This window comes from Myxine glutinosa, chromosome 10 (assembly GCF_964187855.1).
Source record: "Myxine glutinosa chromosome 10, kmMyxGlut1.1, whole genome shotgun sequence".
Lineage (NCBI taxonomy): Eukaryota > Metazoa > Chordata > Myxini > Myxiniformes > Myxinidae > Myxine > Myxine glutinosa.
The window spans coordinates 6981532-7005876 of NC_136270.1; the positions used below are offsets into that span (position 1 = coordinate 6981532).

The 24345-nt window shown below is 44.3% G+C and overlaps 1 protein-coding gene across 5 annotated transcripts in view; it reads right to left on the reverse strand.

The window, feature by feature from the left end:
- CYLD (CYLD lysine 63 deubiquitinase) overlaps positions 1-24345 on the reverse strand; it is a 134820-nt gene that overhangs the window by 20939 nt on the left and 89536 nt on the right. For 3 of the 5 annotated variants that reach the window (XM_068127095.2, XM_068127096.2, XM_068127094.2), the window contains exon 7: positions 3738-4109. The exons of the other annotated variants lie outside the window; for them this stretch is intronic. In XM_068127095.2, coding sequence (XP_067983196.1) covers positions 3738-4109 — 372 coding nt within the window. The remainder of the gene's footprint in view (positions 1-3737; positions 4110-24345) is intronic. 5 annotated transcript variants of the gene reach the window in all.

The following is a 24345-nucleotide window of genomic DNA, read 5'->3' on the forward strand; positions in this document are numbered from 1 at the left end:
ACATTAATTTTGAAAGCAAGAAACACATACAGCCTGTATCTGAAAAATGTAGCAAATATGTTAACATTCACTAATGCTCTTGGGACAGACATATGGTAACGTTATTAACTGTCATTTTAAGCAAATGCTCAGAAATGTTTGCAAGTTTTGTTTTTTTGTAAGACCTGTGTCCAAACACGTTTCTTTTTTTGTACACAGAGTCGAGGCTCGTGGAAGAACTTATCAGTAAACAAACAACAATAGAAATGTTAAACTTTGTTTTAAATATATTCCATACAAGGAAACTTATCCATATAAGGACGTGAAAATCTAAGCCATATCCACTTTTGGTAACGAACCGATATTAAAGTTCATGTCACAAATCACAAACACACATTTCACTGGTTTTATTACTTCCGCCACCAAAGGTGGATGGAGGTTATGTTTTCACCCCTGTCTGTCTGCCTGTCATTGAACAAGATATCTCAAAAAGTTGTGGACGGATTTGGACGAAATTTGGCGGAGAGGTTGGGGTGTGTGTGCGATAAGACCAAATAGATTCGATTTTGGTAAAGATCTTTATGCGGATTCGGATACGATAATTATTAAATTCTTGAAGCGATTCTTCACCATGGGAGATTGGGCTAAAAGCGATACATAACATGTTTTTAAAAGTTGTGGACGAGTTATCAATAAACTTGGTGGACAAGTTGGTTAGGTGATGAGAACAAGCAGATTCGATTTTGGTTCAGGTCCAACTCCAGATTCGGACTATCAGTGGATACAAAACATAAACTGTTCGGCCTGGCGGAGGTATGCGCTCTACCGAGTGCCATTCTAGTTCACGTTGCTTTCCAAGTGTTGGTGAATAGTATTGACAGTGTTGTTGTTGTCCCCCGTCGCACCACGGAGCGAAAGGGGGACTATGGTTTTCCCCTCCGTCCGTGTGTCCGTCCGTGCGTGCGTGCGTGCGTGCGGGCGTACGCGAAGGACCAAATTCGAATTTGGTGTGCGGATGCAACCCACGTCAAAGTCCAAGATGGCCGCCACCATATATATATCTGAACCTTGTGAGCGGAATATCTTGAAAAATAAGCGAAGTACCAACTTGTAATCTAGTGAGTGGGTGTATCTCGGCATAAGGAAGAACCCTATTGAAAATTGGGCCGCCACGTCAAAATCCAAGATGGCCGCCACCATATATATATATGTCTGAACCTTGTGAGCGAAATATCTTGAAAAATAAACGAACTACTAACTTCTAATCTGGTGTGTGGGTGTATCTATGCATAAGGAAGAACGCTATTGAAAATTGGGTCGCCACGTCAAAATCCAAGATGGCCGCCACCATATATATATATATGTCTGAACCTTGTGAGCGAAATATCTTGAAAAATAAACGAACTACTAACTTCTAATCTGGTGTGTGGGTGTATCTACGCATAAGGGAGAACGCTATTGAAAATTGGGTCGCCACGTCAAAATCCAAGATGGCCGCCTTGCGTCTTCCACTTTGTCAACTCACATCACTTCACCGACGGGGGACCTCGGCGTAACGCTTGTTGTGAACTGAAACACTTGTGTCTTAAAATCAGTGTCCAAAGAGCAATCTGAACCTGCTTTAAAATGTAACGTTAATAATCATGGAAGATAAGGTCCACTTGGTCACGATTGGTAGTGATCACCGAAAGGCATTGCCACACTGTCTACAACACATCAATCAGCAATAAAAACGCTAGACCATTCACGGTAATGGATGTCGATTTGATAGCCATTACGTTCGTTTAACTACAGGAGTAGTGAAGCATTACCAGTAAAGACAGTACAGGAAGTACTACACTACCGGTAGACGGTACAGGAAGTAACACTGGCAAAACATTGTATATACAGATAAACTGAAAATCAGCGGAACAAGATCAATGGCAGAAAGACGAAAATAAATTAAGGAATTTGGCATGTTATGTGTTGTCACATTACACCTGGAAAACTTCTCTTCATTCTCCACTTGTAAAATTTTCCAAATTAAAAAAAAATGTAACAATGCAACAGTAATGGTTTTATTTCAATAATGACAATTTCGCATCATCAGTTGGTACCAAATTGGTTCTGCAGGTGAAAATGTGGTACGGTCGCACTTTCAGAGGTGCGACTCACAACCATCCAAGCACCTTCAGGATCATTTACATACAAGACATGTGGCCCTGAATGGATTTCTTCATCTCCCCTTCCTGTTCAGGCTGGAGTTCCTCAAGGCAGTGTTCTGGGCCCTGTGCTTTTTCTGGGCTTCATCGATGATCTCTCCGACTCTCTGGAAAATCCTCTCTATCTCTTTGCTGATGACTCCACTCTGGCGCTCCATTCCTCATACCTCAGATCTGCAGTCTGCAGCCTCCTCACTCTTGCAGACCTGGACAAAATCACAGACTGGTCAAACAAGTGGAACATGTCTTTCAATCCTGACAAATCTCACACTCACTATGTCTCTCCGAAAGGACCGACTGGAAAACCCTCCCTTCTACTTTCTGAACAATCCTCTCCAATAAGTTGTCACTCAAGCTTTTGGGTCTCACTATCTGCTATGATCTTTCCTGGGAAAACCACATTTCCAAGCTGGCCTCCAAAGCCAGTCGCCGACTGGGCATCCTCCGTCGTGCGAAGTCCTTCCTTGGCACACCTGAGCTCCTCACCTCATACAAGGGCTTTCATCCGCAGCTCAATGGAATACTGTTCCCCCCCCTCTGGGCTGGTGCTCCTGCCTCACACCTAGCTCGGCTTCACGCTGTTGAAACCAAAGCGTTCAGAATCATTGGAATCTCCTGCGATGAAGTCAACTCCGAGGGCCTTTCACTTACTCACCGAAGGCAGGTTGTGGTCTTTCTGTCTTCTACCGACTCCTCTCCGGCCTAGCTCCCCCAGCTCTGTCTGTGTTCTATCCCCCAAATATTCCTACAGGTTGCACAAGATCTGCCTGCAACCCTCTTATGGTTAAACTGCCAAAATCAAGACTCTCTGCTCACCTTCACTCTTTCATTCCTCTTTTCTCCCGCCTCTGGTCCAAACTGCCTCATTATTCAATCCCACTCGTCCCTCCAGGTCTTTAAAACAGCTGTTCACCACCATCTCTTGTCTTCCCCCATCCAAAACCTTGATCTTTTCGACCCCCGTTAATTCACCCCAGATCCACTTTTTTGAAATTCCGACTTCTTTCCTGGAAGTCTTAGCAACGTCCATGTGTTTTATACCTCTCCCATCCCCACCCCCCCCCCCCATTCCCGTGATTCCTCCCCCCAAGCCCTCCCCCTCCCACAGACCTCCTGATGTCTCTTTTCTCTACTGTTGTGCTTGTGTGCTTCCCTCTATCTCTCCCCATCTTGTCTCCCACTCCCTTTATCATATGTTTTATGTGTCAGTTTGTCTTTTTGTGATTAATGTTAGCTCTTACATGAGCCTCGATCTTGTATACACACAAAAAAAGACCTGTAAAAGTGGCATTTTGTTGACACTTCCCCACATCCTGCGACCTAATTAATTTAAACGTTCTACGTAGATTATCGGTGGTCCCAAGCACAGAGTACCGCTTTCTGAAAGAACAGCAAACTTTGCAGATTGAAAACTGCATGCCATAAAGTTACCATGACACTACATGATTGCGCTCCAAGCCATGGCTTTAGCTTCACCAGGCTGCGGTTTATTAGCACTTGAAAAAGCAAAATGTGTTTGATAAAATAACAAAACAAATCAATAAAATCACACCTTACCAGATTCATGCTCGGGACATGTGAGACGAGTCTCGTGCCCCTCCAAAGTTTCACTGTGGTGCCAAATAAGGTTCTCCGTCGGTCTTCGCTTGTGGACGGAAGTATCCACAACACCCACTTTCGATCGTCCTTCATTGCTGCCTTTCACAACCAAATCCACCGATGCAGACATCGTGCAGTCATTCTCATACCTGGAGCTCCGGCCCAGAAACGACGCCTCCGGCCCCACGCGGTTCGAGGAGGTCGTCAAAGGTGCGGGAGGAGGCGTTTCTGTGCCACGGGAGCCCTGTCGTGCCAGTCGACGCCCAACTAAATTGCTGCAGCCCGTCACGCCTGTGCTGGCATTGTCCCTCTCACCGACCCGGCCACCATCTGCAGAGACGCCACAAGGCAGTAGCACGGCTCACGGTGGTGCAAATCTAGAAATTAAAAGCTCAATTTACACCTAATGCAGGCTGAAAGAAAATTTTGGTTTTTTATCAGCACGTCAGTGGAAGGAGCAGCAAGTAACAGGATTCTTTGGCTTCCAGGATGGAAACAACCGAGAGGAAAAAGGGAAGAGTTGTGTTTGCTGAATTGGTGACGAAAGTGAGAGAACTGTGTATGTGAAGGCGGAAAAAAAAGCCACTAACCCTACTACAAAAATTAAAATTGAAGAAGTCAAAGCAACAAAGGCCTATCCAATATTATATAGCTCAATGGAATACTGACCTCCACTATGCGCTGGCGCTCCAGCTAGACACATCTATCTCTCCTATATTCTGCGGGATCTAAAGGTCTCAAAATTATTGGAATCTCCCTTGACGAGGCCAAAGCACAAGGTCAGTTGCCCTCACATTGCAGGCACGTTGGTGGTCTCTGTTTTTACCGTCTATTCTCCAGCATTGCTCCCTACACTCTCTCAGTCTTCCATCCCTGATCAACTCCACGTTCTCCCAGTCACCCTCTCCTGGTAAATCTTGAAAAAAAATCCAGACTCTGCACGCCTCAACTCCTTCATTCCTTGCTTCTCCCATCTATGGAACCACCTTCCAGAGGCTGTTCTGTACCACTCTTCTCTCCAGGGCTTCAAGCAAGCAGTGCACCACCATCTCTTATCATTCCCAATCCTGACGCTTTATCTTTATTACTCACATTAACCGTTACTCACCAAAAACTCTTACTTGCTGATTTCAGTGTTTCTTCCCCTTCTCTCCCTCTTTCTCTCTTCCCCTTTCCTGTCAGTTTATCCTCTTACCAGTTGTGCCCAATTGAAACTAATTGAGCAACACAAATTACTGATTATTATTGTTGCTTTCACTTTTTGTGCTGTTTTGAGACAGCACACTCAAACATGGAATTCACCTTTCCAAGCTGCATTCGATTTAGAAAGGTGCATTATTGTGACATTTTAGCCAATGTTGCACCACCAACTTGTAATCACACTACAAAATCCTTCTGTCTCCCAGCATGACAACACACATGAATTGTTCCGAGGATAATTTCGGAAAAATGCAACGAACAGTCCAACAGCCCGACTTAATCCCAATAAAGTCACTCCGAGACATATTGGAACACCATCTGAGACAAAGTCAACAGACCACAATCCACTACTAAACTTGCACTTGCTTTAAAAGGAGAAATATGATACAAGGAACTTTGAATGCAGGAGGGGGCCAGTCGGCCCATCATGCCTGTGCTGCACCCACACCAGAAACCATCACCCATTGAATGAATAGTTGTGATATATAACCCTGCATTATTTCCTAAACATCCAATTACTTTTGGTAGAACTGTATCGTGGGCAGGTATTGCATGCAATATAGTAATAGGTCAAATAATAGTGAATACTTTTGTACAAATGACATTTGTTGGTAAATCTAAAGACAAATCTTGTTTCTTGTTCTGCATGCGTGTCTTTCTTGCTTTCTTATCCGTATATTCCTTGCCGTTCTGTTATCTGTGAATTGTCCCCTTTCCTCCCATTATAAACTCTTCCACGAGTCGACGTGTGTGTGTGTGTGTGTCCCCGTGTGTGTGTGTGTGTGTGTGTGTGTGTGTGTGTGTGTGTGTGTGTGTGTGTGTCTGCAAGTTGTTTTTTCCTGTTATCTCCATACGTGGGCGGGTTTCAGGACATGAAACTGAGACCTACCAGGTGTCAAAGTATCCACCTCCGTAAACCAAAACATCTAAAGTATCCAAGATCTGTGTGTGTGGTGTGTGTGTGGTGTGTGTGTGTGTGTGTGTGTGTGTGTGTGTGTGTGTGTGTGTGTGTGTGTGTGTGTGTGTGTGTGTGTGTGTGTGTGTGTGTAAACCCTATGCATTTGGCCGATAGAGCGAGATGTACACCAACTCATTAGAAGTCATGAAACTCCACTTTCCTATTGTGAGAATTGCCCACAATCTGATTTGCATAACTGCATAGAACACCAACTCCAACAACAACAACAACAACAACAACAACAACAACAACGGTATAAATACTCAGTTAAATATGTAGGGAACAGTATGCTCAGTCTAGGGAACAATTACACTCAGTAATTTTGCAGAATGAAGCTCCATGAGGAATAAAAAATTTTTTTTTTAAAGGAATGAGGAATAAAAAAAAAATTAAAAAAAACACCTTTAGAGGCCATTTTTTCCCCGCAAAGCGGGGGTTGGCCTTTTTCGGGAACCGTGGTTGTTGTTGTTTTTCGGTCCCCTTTTTGAAGCAATGTTTTACGGCCGGATGCCCTTCCTGACGCCAACCCGTTTTGCAGCCTTTAACGACAAACAGGGAATTACCAGTGAACTGGTACTCAATTTTTTGATTACTCAAGAACAAGTTGGTACTCAACTCAAACTGGTACTCAAACTCAACTGGAACTCAACTGGATACTCAGAGGAATGATAGATAGTATTGTCCTGTGGACGACTCTATTAAGACAGAGCGTCCACGGATAGCAATCGAGCTTGATGAGGCGTTTCCAATTGATGGCTGACGATACGCGAGCAGGGGGGTTTAGGGGAGAATGCCGGCGTACCTGACGGTCTGACGATGTCTTCACCCTGCGAATCAATTAAACTCTCACAAAACGGAATTAAAGTTGTTCGGGAAAATAATACAAGGGTTTATTTAATAAATATCGGGACAGGAAAAGAACGCGCCGGTAATAACTAAACCCCCTAGTGAGCGCTCTTACACACGGACTTCGAACTACACAACAAATGGGAGAATGGATAAAATAAAACGTCGCGTTTGTGTGTGCGAGCTTATCTGTCGATGCAGTGTCCGTCAGGAATCGTCAGCTTCCGAGCTCGTCGTCCGACCACAGCTCCGGCAGTTTAGGTATATATATATATATATATATATATATATATATATATATATATATATATATATATATATATATATATATATATATATATATATATATATATATATATATATATGATCAAGTGAATGTTTATGGGAATATGCTAACCACCATGTGAAGCAAGGAAAAGCTGATGTTTGGGTTGGGGTGTCACACCTTCGTCGTAGCAAAAGTTATCAACAATAGCCTTCACAATTAAACCAACTGTAGTTATTCCATCTACATGGAAATACAGTAGATAGGTGTGTTCATTCGGTGATCCTTCTGGAATTGCAGGATGAGAATAAGATATGCCAGAATTGAAAGAAATGTTCCAATTATCAGACCAACATCTAATTAAGTCCAGATCAATAGTGGTTTGATACAACTGCTGTCACAGTGAGATGGAGGTGGACTGCATAATGTGGAGTGGAGTCATATAGTTCACATTACTGGTATTCTGAATTTACAGAAATTCATGAAACAACAGAATGTGTCAGGCAAATGAACTAATTATTAGAGCAAAGAAGCACAAGTTCGAAAATCATTTAATGCATTTTGTAAATAAAGTAGAATTAAGGAAAATCCAGGAAGGTGGATGGATGTATCATCAGTTTAGGAAACAAACCCAGCTCCGACAGCTCAAAGACGAGTATCCGCCGTTTTTTTTTTTTTTTTTTGTTTTTTTTTTTTTTTTGTTTTGTTTTGTATACAAGATCGAGGCTCGTGAGAGAGCGAAAATTAATCACACAGAAAGACAAACAGACACATAAAACAAATAACATCGGGAGCGGTAGACAAGATGGGGAGAGAGGGGGAAGGACACAAACACAACATTTGAGAGCAGGGACCGAGAGACATGGAGACATCGAGAGATCTGTGGGAGGGAGAGGGCTTTGGGGGGGAGGCATGTGAAGGGGGGAGGCATGTGAAGGGGGGGAGGCATGTGAAGGGGGGGGGGGTGGGAGAGGTATAAACATATGGACACTGCCAGGATTTCCAGGAAATAAGTTGGAATTTCAAACAAGGTGGATCTGGGGTGAATTAGTGGGGGTAGAAAAGATCAAGGTTATGGATGGGGGAAGATAAGAGATGGTGGTGAACAGCTGTTTTAAAGACCTGGAGGGAGGAGAGGGATTGAAGGGAGTGTGGGAGTTTGTTCCACAGGCGGGAGAAAAGAGGAATGAAAGAGTGAAGGTGAGCAGAGAGCCGAGATTTCGGCAGTTTAACCATCAGAGGGTTGCTGGCAGATCTTGTGCGACCTGTAGGAATATTTGGGGGACAGAGCACGGAGAGAGCTGGGGGAGCAAGGCCGGAGAGGAGTCGGTAGAAGACAGAAAGACCACCTACCTGCCTGCGGTGAGTGAGTGAAAGGCCCTCAGAGATAGCTTCATCGCGGGAGATTCCAATGATTTTGAAAGCTTTGGATTCAACAGCGTGAAGCCGAGCCAGGTGTGAGGCAGGAGCACCAGCCCATAGGGGAGAACAGTATTCCATTGAGCTGCGGATGAAAGCCTTGTATGTGGTGAGGAGCTCAGGTGTGCCGAGGAAGGACTTCGCACGACGGAGGATGCCCAGTCGGCGACTGGCTTTGGAGGCCAGCTTGGAAATGTGGTTTTCCCAAGAAAGATCATGGCAGATAGTGAGACCCAAAAGCTTGAGTGACAGAACTTCTTGGAGAGGATTGTTGAGAAAGTAGATGGGAGGGTTGTCCAGTCGATCTTTTCGGAGAGACATAGTAAGAGAGTGAGATTTGGCAGGATTGAAAGACATGTTCCACTTGTTTGACCAGTCTGTGATTTTGTCCAGGTCTTCAGAGAGTGAGGAGGCTGCAGACTGCCTATCTGAGGGAAGAGGAATGGAGCGGCAGAGAGTGGAGTCATCAGCAAAGAGATAGAGAGGATTTTCCAGAGAGTCAGAGAGATCATTGATAAAGACCAGAAAAAGCACAGGGCCCAGCACACTTCCTTGGGGAACTCCAGCCTGAACAGGAAGGGGAGATGAGAGAAATCCATTCAGGGCCACACGTTGACTACGACCAGAGAGGAAGTCCGCAAGCCATGCATGGAGATTTCCATGGATACCATAGGAGGAGAGTTTGGTGAGCAGAGCTGGGTGCCAGACCGTATCAAAGGCCCTTGATATGTCAAGGGAGACAGCTCTGATTTCCTGTTTGGCATTCAGGACCTCCATCCATTGTTGAGACAGCAGAAGCAGCATGTCCAGAGTAGAGTGACCTGGTCTGAAACCAAATTGATGATCAGAGATCAAGCCATTGGAGAAGAGGAAAGATTTCATATCCGAAGCAATGATGGATTCCATGACTTTGCTGATAATTGGGAGCAGGCTGATTGGTCTGTAGTTGCAAGGATCTGTTTTTGCACCTTTTTTGTGTAAAGCGGTAATGTTAGCTGATTTCCAGGATGCTGGCAGATGACCTTGAGCAAAAGATAGGGTGAAAAGAACAGAGAGAGGGTGAGATAGAGCGGCAGAGCAGGATTTTAGGACCCGTGGGCTGATGCCGTCTGGTCCAGTTGCAGAATCAGAGTCGAGGTTTGACAAAAACTCCTCCACCTTGTCAGGAGAAAAGGACACAGAGTCCAGGAGCATTTGGGTTCGACTGGGAAAGGTGGGAACAGAGAGAGATGGGTTTGGGACTAAGGATTTCGAGGCGAACACAGAGTTGAGGCATTCGGCTTTGTCACGTGCGATGTCAACTGTGTGGCCATTTGAGGTAAGGGAGGGGATGGAGGGGGAACAAACACCAGAAACGGATTTGACCAGACGCCACCAGGATTTGGAGGAAGGAGACAGGTTTGAGAGTTCATTCTTGAGTGAGGAGAGATAGTGCTTCCTGGCACTCCTGAGGGTAGACACACACTTGTTCCGAGCTTGGTGGAAGGAACTGAGATTTCCTTCAGTTGGATTAGCCTTCCAAGAGGCAAAGGCAAGTTGTTTCAGGGCAACTGCCTCACCACAAGATTCAGTGTACCATGGACGGGAGGAAGGGTAAGACAATTGAAGGCGAGATGGGATAAATCTGTGCATGAGAGAGATCAGTTTGCTTTGGAAGAATTCCCAGGAAGAATTGATGTCAGAGGCAGTGGAGATGGGAGACCAATCCAGACGATTGATGGCTGCTTGAAGACCGTCCCAGTCAGCCTGAGTGAAATGCCAGACTCGTCGACGCTGAGGAGGCTCTCTGAGAATGGCCAGAGAGATGTCCACTTTGACAAGCACATGATCAGAAGAACCGATTGGAGCAGAAGAAGAGCAGCAGACATTAGCAGGGAAGTTTGTCATAACCAAGTCTAGAAGAGAAGATACTCCATTGGCTGAGATCCGGGTCGGGAAATTGACAGATTGTGTCAATCCCAGTGAGTCACAGAAGTCCTTTGCTGAGGTGCCATGACTAGTTCTGATAAATTATGTTAGCTCCGAGAAGGTAGCACTGCGGTAGGTGTACTTACGCATTTTCAAGTTACATGTTAGTTTTGAAAATCTCCTTCTGTACTCCATCTCAAATGCAGTAGCTGCTGCTTTCGAGACCAATGACCAATAAATATAAATATATAAAAGTTGATAAATATAATTCCAAAAAAAGTCACGTGTGGGTATCTTGGTGCAGTTTGTTCTGTGCTCGCTTTATCTGCCACAGAGTGCTTTTGGCACACAAAGGAAAAAAAAAAACCCTCTTGCCATGGCTCATTAAAAAAATGCATCCAGATTTGGAATATTTCAGTCAACGAAGCACGGGGAAAGACGGTCAGTAATACATCTACCGGAATAATGTTCATTTGCATTTGCTTTTTTCTTCGAAAGGTTTGGCCTTGGGCTGCACTATAAATATAACAATTGGCTACATGGATTCTTGATTTGTTTCGACAAAGTTTAGGGGACTCATGTAGCAATTGCACGAAAAGAAAAATTGGCACGAGGCTGATGCTCTCGGCCCCCTGCCTTTTGGGTGGTATGATGAATAGATCTGTGTAATGTGAAAGTTAAATCTTTAACTGTTTTTGAAATATATAAGCCAAGTTACCGAGATGATGGCCATGCCAACATAATTCAGCCAATCGCCACTGTGATTTAATTTAATCAGGTTGATGCAAATTATTTTAAAATAAATGAGTGAAAGCCAAAAAAAATTATCGATAGTGTTCAAGGAAGAGCAGGGTGACAGAGGGTATGAACTGACAGTGGGGCAACACAATAAGGAAGGGCATAAATGAACAGGAAAAGAGGATGGAGAAGAAGGAAGGAAACAGTAACCTGCAAGTAAGAGTGTTGGGTTAAGTATGGTTAATCAGGACATTAAAATAGCTAGTAAGGATGGTAGATGACATGAGGTGGAAGTTCACCGCTTGATTGAAATCCTGTAGGGAAGAGTGGGATAAACGAACTTCAGGAAGCAGTTCTACAGATGGGTTAAGTGAAGACCAATAGAGCTGTGAAGTTTGACAAAGGGGAGGTTACTGGAAGAATACATGCATCCTGGAGTTGTTGGGGAGGGTTGAGAGCTGAGACCAGAACAGGAAGGTCACAGGAAGCTAGACCAGAGAAGTAGTGGCTAAAGAAAGTAAAAGAAAGAAAGAAAAGGCCACCGACCAACCTGTGATTACAAGAGCAACAGATATTGTTCTTTGGCCTCAAAGCGGGAGACGTTGGGAGATGCATATAATATTTAAGAATGGCAAGAGCGATATAATCCAGGAGAGAATGTGATAATAGCAGATAGGCAGCAAGGAAGGGAGAGCAGTTCTGGATTGAGTTGAGGATAAAGGTTGACTGCGAGAACTTACAACATTTCAAGTAAAGACTTTGAACAATTGAAGAATCCCCATATGCAGCTGGCTTTGGAAGCCAGTTTTGCTATAGAGTCAGTCCAGAAGAGGGCATGTCTGATGGTGAGGCCTACAAGTTTAACAGACAAAGTCTTACAGTGGCAGATCATGGAAATTAGATAGATGATGGTTCATTTGATGACACTTCCAGAGCAACAGAGTGAAACTGAGATTTTCCTTGAGGGAAGGACATGTTACATTTATTAAATCAGCATCTAATAAACTCCAGATCAGCAGTGATGCAGACCTAATCTGTCTGTCTGTCTGTCAATGGCATAGAGAAGCCCGGTGTTGGCTTAACGCCTAAGGTGGCTAGCTTGAGGATCTTAGGGTCCTGAATCCGAGTCCCGTCATGCAGTTCAGTTAACACCGGGTGGGTTGACTCAGCCAGTCATCCTTCCGAGGTCATCAAAATGAGTACCAGCTCACTGGTAATAAAGTGCACTGCATCAACGTCACAGCTGCGCCCCCAGAAAATGAGGCAACCAGCAGCCACAGGCTGAACAAGAACCACCAGTGGTAAGGAGCACTGTATGACAAAGTGGAGCAATCTGCAAAAGGGAGAAGAGGGTTTTGAAGAGTATCAGATAAGTCGTTTATGTCGATTAGGAACAAGAGCAGTCCCAATACAATGCCTAGGGTAGGCATAGGGAACCTCCCGGCCTGCAAGCCAGATACGGCCCACAGTAAGTTTTGATCTGGCCCACGTGGTGACATTTTGGTGAGTATTTTATGTAGCTATTATGCATTAAGAGCTGGCAGGATAGCATGGAGGTGCAGTGCCTATATCTAGAAAGTCTACACCCCCTTTCAAAATTTTTACCTTTTGTTGCCTTATAACCTGGAATTAAAATGCATTAAATCAGATCTTTTCCACCTTTATTTACACATGTAACCCACAACTTCCAAGTGGGAAAACAAATTCTACAAATTTCAAAAAATTTCTTTGAGATACAGGTAATAATAGATGCAGAAAAAAATAAGACAACAACTGGCAAACAAAGATAGCAAACTTCAAAATCCCTGGCCCAGATGAGATCCCAAACTACTGGATGAATCAATTTGATGCTCTCCACGATCACTATGCTCAAGCATTCAATGAACTTATCCAAGGGGATCAGGAAATGGATGAATGGCTCACAGAAGTAATACCTTCCTCATCCCAAAACCTGAAGAGACAACTACCCCACAAATACTGGCCAATAACCTCTCTACCAACATACAAACTGTTAACAGGAATTATCACAGAAACAATGTACCACCACCTAACATAACAAAGAGACCTAGAGGCAGAACAGAAGGGATGCAAGAGAGGATGTGACAGAATAGACCACGTATTACTAAATAAGGCCATACACAAAAATTGCAATACGAGAAGAACCAAATTGTCCACAGCATGGATAGACTATTAAAAAAAGAAAAGCTTTTGACAGTGTCCCATATTCATGGATGATAAAGTGCATGCAAATGTACAAGATAAATCCCCAAATAATCAAGCTGATTGAGAAAGCCATGGATCACGAATCCTGCAGCACTCAGGAGGAAAGATTGAAATACCAAGAGTAAATATACGACGTGGGATCTTCCAAAGAGACAGCATTTCTCCTCTTCTGTTTTGCCTGTCCCTGGACACACTAACTAACCTCATTAATGAGCAAGGACACGGATACACCCTAACATCCAATAAAAGAACGTCCAAAGAAACAAGAAAAACTAGAACGCCACTCAGTAGAGCGCATACTCCCGCCGTGGGTCAAGTTGGAGCCCTATCTTCCAATGGTAAACAATCCTTCAAAAAATTCAGGGATCCGGAATAATATCCTGAGCTTCACCAAAAACTAATCAATTCTTCCTTATCCCAAGGGCAATCATCCCACCAACTTTCATCCAAATCCGTTCAGAACTTTTCCAGATATCCTGTTCACAAACATACGAACACACGAACACACATACGCACACACACACAATCGAATGCATTACTCCCTGGTGGGTGTAATTAGTGAAATAGTTCTCCGACGACATCCAAATGGAATTTGGCCTAGATAAGTGTGCCAAGTGCACATTCCTGCAAGGTAGACCAACAAAAACGTGCGACATAAATTAAAAATAAATAAATAAATAAATAATATAATCGACCGAGATACAACAATACAGAAACTAGACAACGAAGCATCTTATAAATACCTTGGAGTCGAAGAGCACCATCAAATTTGTCATAAAAAATGCGCAAACCAATTACCAAAGAATACCTGTGTAAAACGAGGCTGATCCTGAAAACATATCTCACCACAACAAAATTGAAACCATAAACCAACTCGCAGTACCTTTGTTCTAGTACAGCTGCAGAATAGTAAACTGGCCACAAGTGGATATCAAAAACTAGATATCAAAACAAGGAAACGCCTCACTATCCACAAAATGTTCTACAAAAATCAATGCGTCACAAGAATGTACATGCCAAGGAAATAAGGAAGTGGCGGTCTGATGGAACTCAATCAGGTGCACAGAGCAACGATTGGAGGATTAGCAGAGTACATGAATAGCTCAACAGTCTACCAAATACAATTTCTGTACAAGCATGAACACAGCAAGCCAGAAAGGGAGCCTCTCACTCACCTTGCAAAAAACTTCCAAAAACAGGTATGATAAGAAGACGTCGTGCACCAAACGCGAACAGCAACGAATATAGCCCCAACAATTGCAAAAAAGACAGAATAAAATACAAAACAAGAAGACGTCATGCGTAGCACGATATTTGCAAAATCCCCCCCCCCCCACCCCCCAAAGTTTTCCATTGATACAGCAAATTGTCCATTTCATGAAGATTAAAATTTACAATCTTGATCAAAGCTCGGGTCAACAGGATGAAAATTGATGATTTTTCAGATGAAAAATGATGATTTTGGAAGGTTGACCTTGAGTTGACCTTTGACCTTTTGACCTCAAAACTAGTTAGTTTCCCTATTTAGTGACGATGTGCAAATGCGGTTCAATTTTCCAGTCAATCGGATGAAAAGTGAGGATATTAAAAATTTGGCCTATGTTGACCTTTTGGCCTATGTTGACCTCAAAAATTGATGGTGGTTGAATTCAGTGACCATATATATAAATGCTCTAAGAAGTTCAAGTCAATCAAATGAAAATTGGTGATTTCAGAAATTTGGCCGATGTTGACCTTTTGGCCTGTGTTTACCTAAAATATAATACGTGGTTGAATTCAGTGACCAGATATGCAACTCCTCTTCAAATTTCAAGTCAATTGGATGAAAATTGAGGATTTTAGAAATTTGGCCTATGTTGACCTTTTGGCCTATGTTGACCTTTTGGCCTATGTTCACCTAAAATATAAGTTATGGTTGAATTCAGTGACCAGATATGCAAGTCCTCTTCAAATTTCAAGTCAATTGGATGAAAATTGAGGATTTTAGAAATTTGGCCTATGTTGACCTTTTGGCCTAAGTTGACCTCAAAAATACTTGGTGGGTGAATTCAGTGAGCAGATATGCAAATGCTGTTCAATTGTCAAGTCAATTGGATGAAAATTGAGGATTTTAGAAATTTGGCCTATGTTGACCTTTTGGCCATTGTTGACCTCAAAAATACTTGGTGGTTGAATTCAGTGACCAGATATGCAAGTCCTCTTCAAATTTCAAGTCAATTGGATGAAAATTGAGGATTTTAGAAATTTGGCCTATGTTGACCTCAAAAATACTTGGTGGTTGAATTCAGTGACCAGATATGCAAGTCCTCCTCAAATTTCAAGTCAATTGGATGAAAATTGAGGATTTTAGAAATTTGGCCTATGTTGACCTCAAAAATACTTGGTGGTTGAATTCAGTGACCAGATATGCAAGTCCTCTTCAAATTTCAAGTCAATTGGATGAAAATTGAGGATTTTAGAAATTTGGCCTATGTTGACCTTTTTGGCCTATGTTGACCTCAAAAATACTTGGTGGTTGAATTTAGTGACCAGATATGCAAGTCCTCTTCAAATTTCAAGTCAATCGGCTGAAAATTGAGGATTTTAGAAATTTAGCAAAGTTGGTGACCTTTGGCCTATGTTGACCTTTTGACCCCGAAAACAATAGGCTTCTTGCTTTTGACCAACTCTACCATTTGGTGAAGTTTCGTGAAGATCGGTTAAAAATTGTGACCTGTAGGCCGGTGACAAACAAACAAACAGACACAGAACCACAAACACAACCGACCAATATACTTGAAAAATCTTCGATTTTGCAAGTAATGAAACATCAACAGATGAATATATATCTATATATATATCTATATATATCTATCTATCTATCTATCTATATATATATATATATATATATATATATATATATATATATATATATATATATATATATATACACAAAGAATTAAGTTAAGCACCCCTACACAACGAATTAAGGTAAGCACCCCCTAATATATATTCGTTGTGTATATGTATACATTGGCATATATTCTAAGGTATGTGAGATCAAATAATGATTGGTATGACATTAGCAATTATCCATTGATGAAATTGAGTGATCAAAGTGAAAAAAAGTGATTGGTTGAGTCAGTGATCCGATCACGTGGGTCCTACACACGTTATTGACGCAAAGATCGCTAGAGGTCTTCTCAGAACAATGACTGTACGTTAGAAAACATAAACGTCATCCACACTGTCCGTGATGGACCTATAGCTCCATACTTAAATTGAGGTGAAAATATGCCTAAAATTCCCAAAAAATTTCACCTTAAATTATTCAGAATAAAATATTGAAAACGGCATGATTGTTATGTTTTTATGTGACCATAATATCACTTCTCCAGAAAATATAGCAATATCATGGGTATATTACACTGTTTTGACGACAACAAACTTGTAATGTGCGAGGTTGTAAAAAAACGGGGGGGGTGCTTAACTTAATTCTTTGTGTATATATATATATATTGTTGTGGATATGAGGACTGCATATATTTTTTTTTATTGTGTGCTGTATGATTATTATTATTGTTGTTGTGCTGTGCCTCCTGCCTCCGGAGCTGTGTAAGATCAAAAGGGCGTCCCATAGTCCACAAGCATACACGTCAGCCAATCATAGGATATTCATGTTCGATAGTTATATCTTATTCTGTGTTTTAAGATAAGGCTGTGTCTCCCATTAATTGAAATACTCCATTGCACCAGTGAAAGAGAATAGATCCCCTTCCATTCCCATCCCCAAAAATCCCCATTTCCTTCACATCCCCCCTTTCGTGATTGCCGACCCTCGATTGCCATATTACATCCCCTCTCGTCATTGCTGAGCCTCGATTCCCAATCACCTCCCCTCCAATAACCGCCATTGACCACGAGGCTCGAGTCAGGGAAGAAAGGCGTGTCTCCACCTCGTCAGAGGAGGGGAGGGGCGCGCCCGCCCGTCGTCGTCCGGGGCGGAGCCCGAGGGTCGCGCGACCAACCAGGGCCGCGGTGAGTGACCCGGTAGGTGTGCCCTCGGAGTCGGCGGCTTGATTTCGCTGGAGGTGATAAAAGCGACTGTAAGGGACTGCTTTATCAGAGAGGCCTTGGAGATGAGCATGAGATGAGAAGAGAAGAGAAGAAGAAAGAGAGTTGCAAGGAGTTGGTCACAGTCGGTTGCCAGAGAGAGAAGTCGGTGGTGAGGAGTGAGAGAAGCAAGAAAGAGTTGAGGGTTGAGGGACCAGACCAGTGAGACAAGTCCTGGGAACGCAGCGGACGGAGGCCGCCGCAGCCGCGACACCCGACCGCCAAAGGGGGCCTGAACGGCGGTTCGGAGCAGGGCCGAAACGGAACGGCGGCTGCTGAACGCGCCGGTTGTGCTGCAAGACCCCCCCCTTGGACCTTTCCTCTCCCGCCAGCCATCCACCTTCTGCCATCCCTGGCATTCCCCGTGTGAGTCGTCTTTGTTTGTTCTGTCCTGGGTAATAAGTTAAGTCTGTAGATAAGCTAAATTTGCACTGTGTCACATGCGTCTTGTACTTGTAAATAAACTGAATTGTTTTTTGTTGCTTGTGTGTAAATAGTAGGAATAAATTTAGTAGTATTTCCAACCTGTTTGTCTTCATTTTCCTCTTTGCATTGCGTCGTTTTCGTCTTTTCCCTCATTGAGCAGCTGGGGTGCGATACGGCCAAAGTCTGGGTGAATCGGGTGAGTTTTGTTAGGTCGCGGTTCTAAACCACCGCTCGGTCTATAACATCTAACCGCGATCTATAACAATATGTATATATATACTGAAACGCAAAAGAAACTTACCACCTTTGAAACCTTTAAATATCAACAATAACACTGCGTGTAGTAAATGTGTGAACTTATTTGTGGACAATAGTGTCCTCACTGTCAGACAAAACGGTCACGGATGGTCACTTGAACCTTCAATGGTCACTTCATAGCACAGCTGTTGAACAGCCGTTTTGACTGTCAGTGATTAGCCAAGGGGTACGGGATGATTTTAATGAGCTGCACGTGATGTCTTGATATTGGCTTAAAAAAGGCCAGTGCAAAATGGGCATTTCAATCAACATGCCACGATTGTCAAGGGATCAACGGCAGCGTGCCCTGGGCATGCTGCAAGGCGGACTGAGCTACCGTGAGGTGGCATGTCGCCTTGGCTGTTCACACCAGATGATATCGGCCCTGGTGGACAGAGACACCCTCCACAACTCTGCAGATGACAGACCTCGATCAGGGAGGCCAAGAGTCACCACTGCAAGGCAGGACAGGCAGATGGTCCGAAGTCACCTGCAGGATAGATTCCGTCCAGCATCCCGCACTGCGGCAGAAACTCCGGAGCGTGCAAACCCACGGATCTCCAATGATACTGCACGAAGACGTCTGCATGACTATGGTCTGACTGCCAGAAGACCATACAGAGGCCCCGTGATGACGGCTGCCCATCGCCGCAACCGACAGAGATGGTGCCAGCAGCATCAGCGGTGGACCTTGGCGCAGTGGAACGAGGTCGCTTTCAGCGATGAGTCAAGGTTCTGTGTGGACAGTCCTGATGGGCGTGAGCGTGTCTGGAGAAGAACTGGCGAGCGATATGCCGATTGTTGCATGCGTCAAGCCAACAGGTGGGGTGGCCCAAATGTGATGGTGTGGGCCGCCATATCAGGCCGGTACAGGACGCCACTGGTGGTTGTGGATGGGAATCTTAATGCCCAGCGGTATGTGGATAACATCCTGCGACCTCATCTGCTGCCATTCCTGCTAGACCACCCAGAACTGAGAACCTTTCAGCATGACAACGCTCGTTCCCATGCTGCTCGCTTTACCACTGCATTTCTCCAAGGCGAGAACATCAACACCATGCAGTGGCCTGCGCTCTCCCCTGACCTGAATCCCATAGGGCACCTGTGGGATGAGCTTGGGAGACGCGTAGTTGGCAGGGCCAGGACACGGGCAGAGCTGCTTCAGACATTGAGGACTGAGTGGGACAGAATCCAGCAGCAATCCATCCAAAGACTGGTAGGCAGTATACGCCGACGATGCACTGCCTGTATCCAAAACAATGGTGGCCACACACGCTATTGAAAGGGGACTGACATTGCACCCTGTGCTGTTCTGTACTGTAGAACAAACTGATGAGATGGTGCATCTTGGTCAAAAACTTGACATGTCATCAATAAAATGCCAATGTTTCAATTAGCAATTGTTGGTTTGTTTTATTTTGAACTGTTACAATTTTATTACATTTCAAACAAGTGGTAAGTTTCTTTTGCGTTTTCGGTCTTTTTGAAGTTGGTCAAAATGGTCAAAATGGTCAAATTTTTTGGTCAAAATGCCCATTTTGCACTGGCCTTTTTAAAGCCAATATCAAGACATCACGTGCAGCTCATTAAAATCATCCCGTACCCCTTGGCTAATCACTGACAGTCAAAACGGCTGTTCAACAGCTGTGCTATGAAGTGACCATTGAAGGTTCAAGTGACCATCTGTGACCATTTTGTCTGACAGTGAGGACACTATTGTCCACAAATAAGTTCACACATTTACTACACGCAGTGTTATTGTTGATATTTAAAGGTTTCAAAGGTGGTAAGTTTCTTTTGCGTTTCAGTATATATATATATATATATATATATATATATATATATATATATATATATATATATATATATATTTATATATATATATATATATATCTATCTATCTATCTATCTATCTATCTATCTATCTATCTATCTATCTATATATATATATATATATATATATATATATATATATATATATATATATTCATCTCGCTATATATATATATATTGTTGCGGTTTTTGGAATAAAGGCAACCCCCCCTTTAGTTAGTTGCACCACAACATGTAGCCTCGATTTGCCAGTTATTTCTTATTAAATGTGAAGTATAGTCTCCTTCCCAGTGTTAGTATGCGTTGAGGCAGGTAAGGGTAGGCCTCATTGGGCCTGGAATGCCATGTGATGGGCCTAGGACAAGTCGAGCAGGCCCGAGGAGGGAGCTGGAGGGCGTGGCTGGTAAGCAGCAAACAGCCAATGGGAGCTAAAGGGGAGTGGCCAGCAACAACGGCCAATGAGAGCTAAAGGGGAGCGGCCAGCAACGGCGGCCAATGAGAACTAAGGGGAGTAACTGATGAGGGGCTATCACGACACGTGACCCCCGGCGGGCAGTGGAGGCCCGTGGAACATTCTAGTGGGGCTCCGGGGGGATATAAGACCTGGCCCGGACCCCCGAACTCTCTCTCTCTGCTGCCCCCGTTCTCCCTGGCTCTGGTCTCTCTTTTGCCCTCGCTCTCTTGGGATTCAGGCTCTCGCAGGACGATCTCTCTCGTTGGCCCTGTACTCTGACGATCTCCCTGCCTGGACTCCCTGCCTGGACTCCCTGCACGTGCGCTTTTGCCTCGCTGACTTTGGGACACGCTGCGTGGATTCCCGTTCGTGCACGACTGAGGTCGATGTCCCTGCCGCGAACATCCTCGAGGGGAAACGCCCAATGAGCCGTCCAGGGCGACCTGCACTAAGCGGCCGCGCTTCGTGCGCGTCTTCTTCTTCCTCCCCTTCCCCAAGCAAGTCACAGGGCCCTTGTCTGGGAAACGGAAGTAAGGAGTGTTAAGTTTCTCTTCTGTGTCCCTTTTCTCTCACCAGTGTACATTTGTGAATAAACCTGTGCTTGTTTCTAACTTGGCCGTTTTCGTCCCTTCACCATTGGCCTCGGATTGCACGAGTTAAAACCGCTCGATCGGATTCATAGTAATTAACGGCACGAGTTACGCGACACGCAAACCGCTCGGGCGTATCGGACCAGCGTGACTCGTGTGAGGTCCAGCCCCCGTCCTCGCGGCGGCGTGTATCGAAGGTACCCGGGTTGTGACCGGAAACCCTTCCACGCGCTCGCTGCGGGTTTGGCGGCTGGAATTGCTCAGAAATCCGCCCCCACGAGTGTAGAGTGGGTAGCGGCCTTGTGGACTCGAAGCTCGAGGGGGAGCAGGGCTTAATCCCCCCTCAGTACGTCGACGAGCTCGAGATCCGCAACAATATATATATATAGTGACAACTGGAAGAAAGACAAAAGACCAGGGAAATATAAAAGAAAGAGTTGGACAGATTGGGGATACACAAAGAAGGATCACTGGAATGGCTAAGAAGGTCAGCTCAACTGGGATGGAAAACGAATCATTATTAATGCCCAAGACCAAGGACACTACACCAATGGATTTAAAAAGATGACAGGACTGAGTCAATCAGACAAATATAGGTTCTGCAAGGTAGAAACAGAAAGCACGAGTCACCTCTTATCGGGATGTAAAAAAAAAAAAACTCATGTCAGAGCAGCTGTACACCTAAAGGCACAACAAACTATGTAGAGTACTCCACTGGGGCATCTGCAGGAATTCCAATATCCCAGTTCCACAAAACTTGTGGAACATGAACCAAAAGCCACCATTGAAAACAAGGACATAATGCTCACGTATGACCTGATGATTCCATCGAGCATGAACACAGAAAACAAAGCATTGTGACCGGACATGGTACCGTGGGACCCCGCTATTCGCGGGGGATACGTTCCTGGAAAATCCGCGAATTGCAAAACCGTGAATAGGGGGCATTGTTTCAATGGAAAAAGGGGGGATAGGTTGCAGAGTCGCGAAAATCCACGAATAGAGAGGACCAAACAGTGAATGGCGAAGCAAAATCTGCGAATGGTGAGGCAAATCGCGAGAATGTCGACGATAATCCATTAAGGTCGATGAAAGTCCCGCAAATGACGGGACAAAACCCGCGAATGTCGACAAAAATCCGCAAAGGTCGATGAAAATCCCACAAATGTATGCCGCGACATTGTTTCAGTGGGGAAAATGGGGATAGGTTATAGTTTCCCAGCAGTGCCCGATTCATAGAGGAAAAAATTTTCAGTTTAAAATATTTTTGAACGCAAGCGCCCGGATCTTTTGCAGCAACTCGCCCAGGAACTGGACTGTGGCGTTAGACCTCGGCACCTCTTCCTCATCACTGCCTGCCTCCTCCTCCTCGGAAACCTTTGGAATGGCCTCCAAGTTGTCCTCGGTGAGTGGGTTTAGGGAGCTGTTCAGCATCATGGTTTTCAGCATGAAGTCCCTAGTCTGCGTGTTGTCCTCGATCCATATTCTGAGAGTCTTCTCCATCCTTTCCATGTGGACATTCCGGACATGGGTGACCACCTTCGTACTCAATGCAGCGCTCGCTGAAACTCTCTCATGAATCGCCTTCTCTTTCTTCTGTATGTAGCGAACGGTGGATTCGTTGACGCCGTAATGCCTGCCCACAGAGGCCGAACTCTCTCCCCTCGAAATCCGGTCGAGCAGCTCCACTTTCTGGCTCAGTCTCATCACTTTCTTCTGCCTCTTGGTCGTCGACGCATCTCTGGCAATGGTCTTGCACTTGGGAGCCATGATTGAATGATGAGCAGAGCGAGAGTCAAAAACGCAGGTGAAAGCAACGGGACGAGAATAATGATCGAGATCGAGGACACAGTCTGTATATGTAGGAATGTGAGCATTGTGGGTATCTGCAGGAGGGGTGAATACTCTGTCCATTGTTGTGAGGGATGTTATTGGATAATGGTGTATCGAGCCTATCTGATAATTTCAATAATAGATTTAATGAAGCATTTGCATTCTATAATTCGAGGGGTTGACATGTTTACGCAGCTGATGGAACATTCCCCGAAGCGTTTTCATTATGTAAGATCTCTGATGATGCTTTACCGTAAATTGCAAACTGTAATAGATTTAATGAAGCGTTTGCATTCTATAATTTGCGGGGTTGACTTGTTTTCGTAGCTGGCAGAGAGAAAGCCATGAAAACGCCACACATATAGCAGTAAATGTATAAGCAGGTCATGCTCGCAACTCGTAGAAGATGTTTTTTTGCGTACGCATGTCCAGTTGGGTTATACATGGATGGTGAAAGATGAGTTTTATAAATGTGTCAAGCTAGCGCCTGCAGAAGCAGGTCGAGTTCGCAGCTGGTATATGTTTTTTTGCGTAGGTATGTCCAGCTGCTTTATACATGGCTGGCGAAAGAGTCAAGCTCGTGTCAAGCTAACAGCTCATAGAAAAAAAAAATTGCGCCCCTTTAAAACCGCGTATTCGCGGAAAACGGCCGTGAATAAGGGAAAAAACACAAAAGTAAAAAAAAAAACACGCTTTCGCAGACACAGCTGCAAGTAGAAAAAAACTGCGATTTCGCAGGACACTTTTCCGCGAATAGAGAAAAATCTCACATTTTATCAACCGTGAATATGCGGATTCCGCAAATAGCGGAACCGCGAATAGCGGGGTACTCAGGAACGAAAAGGAAAATACAGCATTGCTGATTGAGATAATAGTACCCAGCGATTTTTGGCCAAAATAATGCAGAAATCAAGAAAATCACCAAATACCAAGACCTCAAGAATGAAGTGAAAAGATATTGGGAGCTGAAGAGCACCAAAATTGTACCAGTGATAATTGGGGCAGCGGGAATGATAAATAAGAGCCTTACAGAGATCTTAAAAACCATCCCTGGGAACATTGCCACAAACGATCTACAGTTGGAGGCTGTACGGGACTCAGTGACGATCCTGAAAAGAGCCCTTGGAACAAAACTCTTGAGAACAACAAAACTTCACAACTTAGCAAAACAAAACTTCCTTCACTGAAGCGGGGGGGGGGGGGGGGGGGGGGTGGATACTTCGAGTCCTGAGAGGACTCTGTTCCACCTTCGAAAACCCAAATTATGGAGAGAAAAAAAAACACACACACACACACACACACACACACACACACACACACACACACACACACACACACACACACACACACACAAACACACACACACACACACACACACACACACACACACCTTTCGCCGCTCACCTCATCCCTTGTTCTCGTTTTCACCCTCAATACTCGACTGCCCTCCCCCACCCACCTCACTCCTCTCCTCACTTTTCCTT